At 40.6% G+C, this 10390-nt stretch overlaps 1 protein-coding gene across 2 annotated transcripts in view; it reads right to left on the bottom strand.

The window, feature by feature from the left end:
* Window positions 1-907: 907 nt before the first annotated feature.
* POLD3 (DNA polymerase delta 3, accessory subunit) overlaps window positions 908-10390 on the bottom strand; it is a 48080-nt gene continuing 38597 nt past the window's right edge. For both annotated transcript variants that reach the window (XM_054576267.1, XM_054576268.1), the window contains exons 10-12: window positions 8756-8868; window positions 7552-7630; window positions 908-2046 (exon numbers count right to left, since the gene is read on the bottom strand). In XM_054576267.1, coding sequence (XP_054432242.1) covers window positions 1844-2046; window positions 7552-7630; window positions 8756-8868 — 395 coding nt within the window. In that variant the 3' untranslated portion in view covers window positions 908-1843. The remainder of the gene's footprint in view (window positions 2047-7551; window positions 7631-8755; window positions 8869-10390) is intronic.

Raw genomic sequence — 10390 nt, 5'->3', positions numbered from 1 at the left:
GTGAGCACAGGATCACTGTCACCAGATTTGCATTATCCTTTCAACCAGCACCAGAGGTTTCCAATTCAAAATTTAGTTTACTAGATTGCAGCATAATTTTTTAAAAAAAGGACTCAGTTGATTTTTTAATTTTTCATTTGTATTTTTTTTTAAAAAAAGACTAGAGGCAATGGCAAAAATAACCATTTAAAAGGGGTTCCTCTCCAGAAACTTTTGTAAAAGTTTAAGTTGAGGCTTTTAGATTTTTCTCCATCCTTTTAGATTTAAAAAGGAAAGGGGGTTGGAACATGTCAACCTTTACTCGGCTTGCTACACAAAGCCTCTGCCTTTACAAGTCCGAGAAGTAATGCCAAACCTCTGGGCTTAATCAAGTCCATGGGGTGCCTGGCTAGAAAGCCTGAGGTGACAGCTGCTCAGGAAGCTGCTCTTCATCCAAGGGCCGTCACAATACTCACTTTAACAGCAGATGGCTGGCTGTGTCGCTAAGGACATACACCAGGCTAAGGTGGAAAGAAGTCCGACACCCCTTGTCTGTCTGCAGTGGATCACACCGGCAGCCAGGCCTGTGTTCCCGTCCCCAGAGCCCGCTGAGCAGATCACTGCCACCCACCTCCATCCACTGAGCCCACTGTCCAGCCCCAATGGAAGCTGCTTCAAAGTTATCACTGGAGTACATGATTTTCCTTAAGGAACAAATGAAAATATTTATTTCATAGCAGTTTAGACGTATTAACAACTCAGTCTCCCCATCTCTTCTTGGGGAACCCGTACTTTTAGGCAAATGGGAGGGTTAAAAATACATTGTAGCAACACCTGTATTGTGTATGTGTGCTTTCATCTCTTCCTCATGAACTTCCTGGAAAACTGTTGTTTCTGAATGCTCAGTTTTCTTAAGAAATTTTACTTAACTGTTACATACTGCATGTAGGAAAAGATTTCTCTTTTTAGCCTTCATTTAATTGTATGGGTTTCCCTCTCTAGGTATCGAAAGTGGAAAAGGGAGAGGGGGGAGGAGACAAAAATCACAAAGGGCACTATACAGTACGCCCCGTGTCCGCAACATGTTCTCCAATGCTGTCGATGTTGACTCAGTCATTTTTGGTGGAGTTGAATACATCACTACATTTCTGTTTGTGCTCCGCCTGAGGTTTCCCTAACCACTAATTACGAGTGATGGTCTAGAGAGTTTTTGCGGAAGGGGTAGAACACAAGTACGGAACACAAGTGCTGGTACAGAGCCAGGTCAGTGTACTTTATAATGGAGGAAAAGATGGTTAGAGGGAGATTTTTGTTTCAGCCTGTAGTTCACCCAAGATTTAAAAGATTTAACAGAAAATGGCTTCACAAAGAACTGTGTTAGGGGGGAAGGGATGAGCAGGGGAGTGGCAAACACATCCAATAACATTGAGGGATAGAGGAATACCCACACAAGTCCACGGAATACAAAGGAACAAGGAAGAATACTCCCTGAGCCACGTGCAGATCAGGACACAGGGCAGGTAGGGTGCATTATCACGGAAGCCATTTAGTCACTAAACGGCTTTAGTAATAATTCTGAAACCTGTTCCAATTTTTTTTGAGTAAATTCTGCTGGACAGGTCAAAGATTGTGCTTTAAAAATGTCATTAGAAAGTAACAGCTTTTTAAATATTCTTTTGCCTCTTCCTTCCGGGTGATTTCTTTTTGGCTAAAAACCAGTAGTATAAACCTTAAGAGATGGAAGAACAGTCTTCTGATATAGGTGAGGTGAGGCGCCGGATGAACTTACACAGTAAGTGAGAGTCTGTATGTCTTGGTCTCCTCCCTGGCCGCTCCACATCTCTGACCTAACAGAGATGGCGGTTCATTTCTTCTGGAAGAAGCCAGTGATGGACACTTGTCTGTTGGCTTTGCCTAGAGCAGCAGTCCCTTTCTTTGGGCCTTTTCGTTCCTCTTTGGGCTCTCTTTTGACAGTCACTGCTGGGGGTCTGTGTAAGGGAGACGTCTTCATCTTAAGTTCCTCTTCACTATCTGTGCAGGATTCACTCTCGTACACTTTTTCAGTCACTGGTAAAATAAGGAAAAAATGGAACATGCATGGGTTGAATCATTTAGAATACTGTTCCTGTTCACCCAGATCCCCTCAACCCTCTGATCAGGGAAGGTGTGCTCATCTACTACCAAAGCTTTCTCCCACTGGGAGATGAGATCAGCCTCAGGTGGGGAGTGCGTGGTACCGTGAGCTCACACAGCCCCTCGCTGGGGCTCAGAATCAACATTCACCCTTATCCCCTCACTCCCATGTCCCATACCTTTAAAGGGGCCTTTATTATTTGACTGCCCAAATCCTGCATTTTGGGTCCTGGTCTATGCTAGCTAATTTCCTGAGCTCTGATCGGTGCCTGCCTATTTCCACTGCTCCTGGTCTTAATCTCTTCTCTATTTGCCAGTTTCAATCCTATCTAGCCAGGCTCACCGCCAGGGACTCTCTTGACTACCTCTATCCTGACTTCACCCACTCTCCGCACATTCTAAGTGAATTGGGAATTAGTTACTCAATCGTTCTGTTCTTAGTTTTGAAGGACTGCTAATTAACCCAAGATTTACTAATGGTCTACATCCTGAAGATAGAACTGCCCCAAGCAAACTCTACCAGATGACAAACTTGATGGTTTTAAGGAAGGACAATGATACAGGAGAAACATAGTTACCAATTCTCTTACTCCCTACCAGCCAGAGGCATATTTTACTTTTCCATCTGCCAATAAAACTCACTGAAACCTGCCTAATGAAAACTCTGAAAAGCATATACTAGTGAGCAGTCAGTGTAAGGGAGCTCCAAAGGGCACAGACGTCGGCTCCCAAGAGTGATGTCACAGAACTGATGGAGGGGGTCTCTTCAATGTTACTACGATGCATACACCAAGCACAAGAAACAGAATAATGCCACCTTCCCGTGACTTTAGAGCTGAAGCAGTTGTGTAAGTAGCGTCATCTAAATTCTCAGCCTTTCTGGTTGCAGGAAACGACGTAGAAAAGATGTTAAAGAAAAACATTTTTTCTTAGCTCAATAGAATAACCTAATATGCATAATAAATACTCAGATGATTAAAGTGAAAGGTATTTTTCCCATTTAAGAACAATCATTGTTTTACACTCTTAATTATTATTTCTCTCTAATAAAATATATTAGTCATTTCATCTACAGGCATAAGCACTGGAATCAAATATATCCATGTTCTAATACCCAGCCTGCCATTTATACAATCTCAAACTTGAATGTGCAACAGAATCACCTGGAGGGCTTGTTAAAACACAGATTGCTGGGCTCCATTTCCAGAGTATCAAATTCAGTAGGTCTGGGATGGACGTGAGCATTTGCTATTCTAACATGTTTGGGGACCTCACCTTGAGAATCACTTGTGTTCCCCCCAACCCTCCTAGTAATTTCTGGAAAGCCCCTTCAATGCTGTTTTTCCCTTCCCAATGGGCCATGCTGGAGGTCACTGGGCTACTGCCATCAGAGGAGCATTCTGCACCTTATTCCCTCCAATGCCATTAAGGCTGCATAACTAACAGCCTTTCCCTAAGAGTTCCCAGGATTTGTTACTACTTTCAAGAGACTAGAATTTGCTGATTCCTGCTGAGAGGCTAAAAACTCTAGTAAGCATTAGATATACAGGGTCTGGCAGAAGTAACACCTGGTTGTGTGTGGTTGGTAGGGTAATAATATAGGGGTAATAATTTATAGTTTTAATTTTGAATATTTCACCTAAAATGTCATATAGTGTGTTTGAGTGTGATATTGCTATGTTTCAGAATTATATGCTTATGATCTTGTAATAAAAGATTTTTGTAATAAAAAGGGGCATTATTTGTGCCAGACCCTGTATAGTAAGTATTCTCAAAGGCCTTCCTACTCATCTTTGCTTCACAGACCAGAAGGCATTAGACTCTCCCATGAGCTTATTAGAAATGCAGAATCTCAGGTCCTAACTGAAGCCTACTGAATCAGAATTTGAATTTTAGCACAGTCTCCAAGTAGTGCATATCCTCAACTAAGTTTGAGAAATGTTGCTTTAAGATACTTAGGGAATTTCCTTGATATAAATATTAGTTCAGTAATTACGATCCCCTAACACCATCCCCACCATCTTGTACACAACTTCAAAGGAATTATGTAACTGGGTTACTGGAACAAAATTATGAGCTGTTATTTATTCAGTATCTCAAAGTCGGAGAGAAGTCTGAAGAGCCATCTATAGACACAAAAAAGAAACAACTTACTACTAATTGGTGGTATAGACTTGCTCCTTCCTTCATAAGCTATATTCTGTATTCAAATGGCAGCATGTCTATGATAAACTCCAGCATCAATAAGCTCATTATTTATTTCATTACTTCTTAATAAAATCACTGGTTGTTTCATTGCCAATTTTGTGCAATGGACTAGAGAAGAGGGGAAGTTAAAAACCAGTCAGGGCAGCACCAACAAAATTTCTTAGGAAGCACACTTTGTATACCTTACAAGCTAGAAGAAGCATTTTCTATATTCAAATTGGTAGCTACTTCAAACTATGGGACAAAAGATATTTCAATGTAAAAATACAGACTCATTATTTAGCTGAACAACATGCCTCTTTTCTGGGATGCCATTTAAAAAGGTCCAGTTTGCATAGGTAACATCAGAATTCTTTTCCATCAATTGTTTTGCTTTAGAAATCCACTTTGACCACCAACTCAGGGCTCAGATCTCCAGTCTCTGCAGCAAACTCACAGAAAGGAAAATATCAGCATTTTAAACCCACAGACCAATTCTGATCCAGCACAGGACAGGGCACGACCTCTGTGCCGATACATCTGGAACAGTGTGAGCAGAGAGAGGAAAGCAGAACTCCTTTGTTGGTAACAGGAGCCAAGATTCATTAGGTTGAGCTTGGACTAAAAACCTTTAAAAAAAAAAACAAAACTGCTATGTGAGCACAGTTTTCATTGTTGCATCCAAGGCTCTTAATAGGCCAGTCTGGAGACAGGACTGCAAAAAGGCCCCCATCCCACACCTGGCCAAAACCTGAGTACTGTTTTGAACAAAACAATAGGTAATTAACCACAAATTCCCCAAATTTGGCAGTTTTCTTTGGGGTAAAAGGAAGAAAAAAACCTAGCACTGATACTTCTACCCTCATATTTAAAAGAGGAAAAGAGTAAGAAATTCAACAGAAAATACATATATTCTACCAACAGTCAAACTAAGATGCTTGAAAATGCACTATTAGAAGACTCAAAACAAAGCAAAACAGACTACTACTCAACGTCCAGAATTCATAGTTCACAATAAATTTAGCAAGGAAAAGACAGAATTTTATTCCCCAACCATATGCTACAATTAAAGTGTCAGAGGCCTTTCCAGAAGAGTGGAAGGGGAATAATGGGACAAGGCTCACAACGGATAGGATGTCCTCACTAGTTTTAACAACCACATTATTTAAGAAAAACTGATTCTTCAGTCAATCAATATTTTTAAGACAAAAGTTTGAACAAGGAAAAAATACTTCTCTAGGAGAGCCATGCTGTGGCAGGTGGTAGAGGAAAGAAGAAATGACAATTATGGGTAATCCCACTAACAAGCCCACAACTCTTTCAAATACAGAAATACAGCCCCAGGGTCTGAGCGTCCCATCAGGCCTCCAGGCCAAACCCTGAAAGCCCCGCACTAGCCTGGTTCAGCAGCAGAAAGGCATGAGCTGAAACATGGCTGAAGAATCAAGCAATGACTCGAAGCCGGAATTCTTTTTTGAAAAATGCTAAATATATTTTTTCCAGTTTTATGGGAATTGAAGTACACCATTGTATAACTTTATGGTGTAGAGCATAACGGTTTTACTTACAAATATTCTAAGTTTTATTAGTAGGCAATGTTCATCATCTCATGTAGGTAAATACTGGGTTGGCCAGAAAGGCTATGTGGTTTTTTCCATAAAGTAAGACATATTTTTCATCTTCACCAATAACTTTATTGACTTGGATATTCTGAATATGTCGGCTATCTCCCTCTATTGGCTTCTAGAGGGTAGAGGCCAGGGCTGCTGCTAAACATCTTCCAATACCTAAGACAGCCCCACAGCAAAGAATTATTTGGCCAAAATGTCAATAGTAGCAAGAAACTTTGTTAACCACTTTTGACATGTTTGATCAGTCACAGCATCTTCTCCATAAATCCTTTTTTCACTTCAGTTGCATTTTTACCTTTTTTGAATAAAGTGTAATATGCTAAAAATGTTGCCCATATTCTTCCATCTTCAATATTAAAACAGCTGCTGAAAAGTTCACTAATTTGTAGTTTTTTTATAAATGCACGCTGATATGACAGCTGTCACAATACGATCTAATAAAATTGTTTCAAATCACGTGAAAGACAACTAAACACTACTAGAGCCCTTGTATGGAAAAAACTAAAACTTTTTGGCCAACCCAATAGAAATAAAAATTTTTTTTTCTTGTGAAGAGAACTCTTTGGATAATCTTTACTCTCATATGTACAACAGTGTTAATTATAGTCATCATGCTGTACCTACATCCCTAGTACTTATTTATCTTGTAGGTAGAAGTTTGTACCTTTTGACCATCTTTTTCCTATTCCTCCTGCCTCTGGTAACCACAACTCTGATCCCTTTGTCTATGAGTTGCTTTTTTTTTTTTTTTTTAAGGCTCTACACATGTAAATGAGATCAAACAGTACTTGTCTCTTCTCTGTCTTATTTCATTTAGCACAACACCTTTAGGGTCCATCCACGTTGTCACACATGGCAGGATTTCTTCGTTCATTTTATGGCTGAGTAATGTTCCGTTTTACACGCACACATAGACTCAAACCCCCAACTTTATTCATTCACTCATCTGTTGAAAGACATTTGGGTTGTTTCAAAACCAAATTCTATTCCCCTCTAGGCCTCCATTAAAAGCACATGCTTGTACCTAACATGGCCTACAAACAGGAAACAGCAAGGAGGCAATATGGAAGAGTCAAACCTCTGTGAAGAACAAAGGGGACAAAATACCAAAGACCCATGACACTGTCTTCAGTCTAATCATCTGCAGGAGCTTCTTTTCCACTGTTCATGTGTAGAAAATGACCATCGGGGAAAAAAAAAGTTCCTCAACATCTATGATAACATTTTAAGTTGGTATTGTGATTTCCATCTTCAAAGTGTTTTTAGATATATCACCTCACCTGAATCTTCACCATAACCCCACATGTAGGCAAAACTGAAACTTTACCTCCATTCCATAGATCGAGAAACTCCCCACATGAGGTGACATAACTTTTATCCAAGATCTCAAAGCTTATTTTCATAGTGTATGGCCCAAATAAGAACCAGGTGGTCTAACTTAAGCTGTAATAGACTCTACACTGTGCTACTAAAGTGTGGGCCACAAAAGCAGCAAGGCATCACTTGGGGGTGTCTTTTATGTGTTGCATGCACATAAAAGTTTGAGGCACGCTGCTCTATGAAGGTGCCTGCCTATGGTAATAACTCTATTTCTGGACTGGGAGCCCCACATTTTTCTTACCCATGCAGCCTTCATTATCCAAGAAGACTTTAGATTTCAGCACACGCTTTCGTTTTCTTTTGTTTTCTCCACTTAAGATCTAAAAGATCAGAGGTTACAATATTAAGGTGACCAATAAAACCAGAGAAAAATGAAAACTTTTTAATTTATAACAATCAACCTCCAATATTCCATAATGATAAAAAAAAAAAAAAAAAAAAAGCTGAACGAGGCATTCTACACATATCCTTTTATAGGACCAGCCTTACCACACAGGTAAGTTATGCTCATTGTATTTGCAGGTTTGACATTTCATTGTTAATGAGAAAAGTACATGTTGAGCAAAAATCTGTGTTCATTCGGCCACATACTTTCGTTGAGCAGTGCAGGCACCATGGGTTAAAAAGACCAATAGGACAAGAACTTAGCGGAGAAGAGAGGCAAGTAAAGCAGACCTCTGTGATAAGGGCTTTACTGGAAGGCAGAGGCAGGTACCATGGGAGCACACAGGGAAGGCGCCTAAACCAGACCAGAGGTTTCCACGGCATCTGCCCTTGCTGTAGTTATTTGGTCTTTCAGCCTTGACACTGCAACATCACGTCCAGCCAATTTAGTCTCAGACTGGCATTACTTCACTTTAATCTCCACTGGTCTTTAATCCCATCTGCTCTTCAGCTAATGAAGAAATCAACACAAAATTTAAATGACAGTCTTAATACAGTAAATTCAGGAAAAATGATAGTTATAAAGGAAAAAGAAACTTGTCAGCACCCATCTTCTCAACTCTTCATTATCTACCCTAATAGATGTAGACAGGATGCGACTAAAGAGCACTCAAATCTAATCTCTCAATCTGTTGCCAGCTTTTCTCATTCAGCTCTTTTCCAGAAGAGTAACCAACATGCGTAAGTTTTGTCTCTCTCACACCCTGCTCTGATGCAGGCAAGATGTCATTTTGCACAGTTCCAAGAGGAGCTGGGTAGCAGAATCAGCTCCCAGGATCCACCTCTGCGACCTTCCTGACACTGTGACCTACAGCTGAAATCTCACTTCAGGTGAGAAGACAGGGAGTGTCCATTCTTATGACTGACAGGAGAGCAGAATGAGACAAGAGCCATCTACTGGCACTTGTGAAGTATACAGCCGAGAACGGATTTAACCGTGGTTTTAGGTCCTTGGGTGAAGAGGAGCACATGGAAAGGTAACCATCCCAGTAAAGTTGTACCTGGACAGAAGGAGGCTCTGGTTCAGTCTTCGGCACTGGTTCGGGAGGTGGGGACACAGGAGGAGGTGGGGATGGTGACTCAGCTTCATAAACCCCAGGAGAATCTGGTAAGACTGAAATTATGAAACAGGCTTAGATAGGAGAACTACGACAGCACTATCTGGTACATCGCCTTCCCCACTGGCTCTCTAAGTTTCCATATCCAGCAAAGGACATTTTGTAGGCAGTAATTCATGACAACCAAGGACTCCACAGTTATATGTGTATCTCTACGCATATATAAAAGTACAGCTTATTAATTTTATACAAAGAAAATTAAAGAATCAAGAATCATTGGAGCTGGAATGTACCTTAGAGATTTTCTTTGCTAAACCTTGTATTTTACAGAGAAGTCAGGATATGAGATTGTTTTATAAGTAGCCACTTATCACCTACCATGAGTCACATATATTACTTACATTGTTTCACTTTATTCTGACAACAGCTCTAAGAGACAAATATCATTCGCATATTAGAATTAGGTAATCAGAGGTTGAGAGGTTAACTTGACGAGGTCACGGAGCTTGCAACTGAGGCAGGAGGTTTTAAACCCAGGTCAGTCTGATTCCTCAGCCTTACTACTCCAACTATCCTGTGCTACCTTACCATTCAGGACCAGATATTTTTTCCTAAGATCAAGTAAATGGAGATAGTCTAAGATCATACCACTTGTTCTATGCCAGAGTCTTTGTGACTGTGGTCTGAGGATTATTAGCAATCACCTGAGATATTTGTTAGACTGAACCTTTCCAGCTGATGTTAAGAGCATAAACTCTGAAGGGTGGGGGCATCATCTTTGAAATGATCATAATTATAGCTCTAACTATTAAGATCTCCTTAATATTGCATGGGAACTATTTCTAGTGAGGGCCCCACTGATGAGGCTTGTTTTGCTACACTGAGAACACTTTTAGGAAAGAAACATTGTTATGGAAGTGGTATCACCTGAGAAGAGAGCATCATCAGAGGGATCGAATCATTTCTGAAGAGTTCCAAGAATAATGGTCTTAGTATAAGGCCCATGACAGGGGAGTGGAAATCCTCGGCCGACCTATTGCTTATACCACAAAGAAACTGCTGGTCAAGGGACTGGGTAGCTGCTTAGCCACACCTGCTCCCTGAATCTCCTGGCTGTCTTCAAATTCTTAGCACAAGTCCTGGATCTGAAATCCTCCCAATTGATTAGGTCAGTGTTAAAAATTATGACAGTGGAGGGTTCAAGGCCAAATGACCTAAAGAGGTGAAGCCGAACAAGAGCCAGAATGAAACAATAAATTATACACTTCAAGTATGAAATGGGCCCCAAAACTTTATAACCCCTGGGACACAAGAGACAGACATGTAAAAAGAAAGTGGTCCATCTATTAACCCAGCTCTGGGAGGCTAAAAGCTGACAGGCGCTCAAGCAAGCCAAAGTTAAACCACAGAACCAAGCACCCATTTTTTTCTGAGAGTACAGCTATTAAGAAAGCTGTGTCATAATTGTGTTACAGTGGTAGGAGGAAAGTTTATGCAGCGAGGAAGCCAAAGAAAAGGAATTTTGAGTGCTCACAGTAATAAACTTAGGAGTGCTTCCTCTATTTCCAGTTCTGTAAC

The sequence above is a fragment of the Pteronotus mesoamericanus genome, unplaced genomic scaffold, assembly GCF_021234165.1.
Source record: "Pteronotus mesoamericanus isolate MK-2021 breed Mesoamerican mustached bat unplaced genomic scaffold, CSHL_Meso_final contig_33, whole genome shotgun sequence".
NCBI classification, from domain to species: Eukaryota; Metazoa; Chordata; class Mammalia; order Chiroptera; family Mormoopidae; genus Pteronotus; species Pteronotus mesoamericanus.
This window is presented reverse-complemented; position numbering and strand designations above follow the sequence as displayed.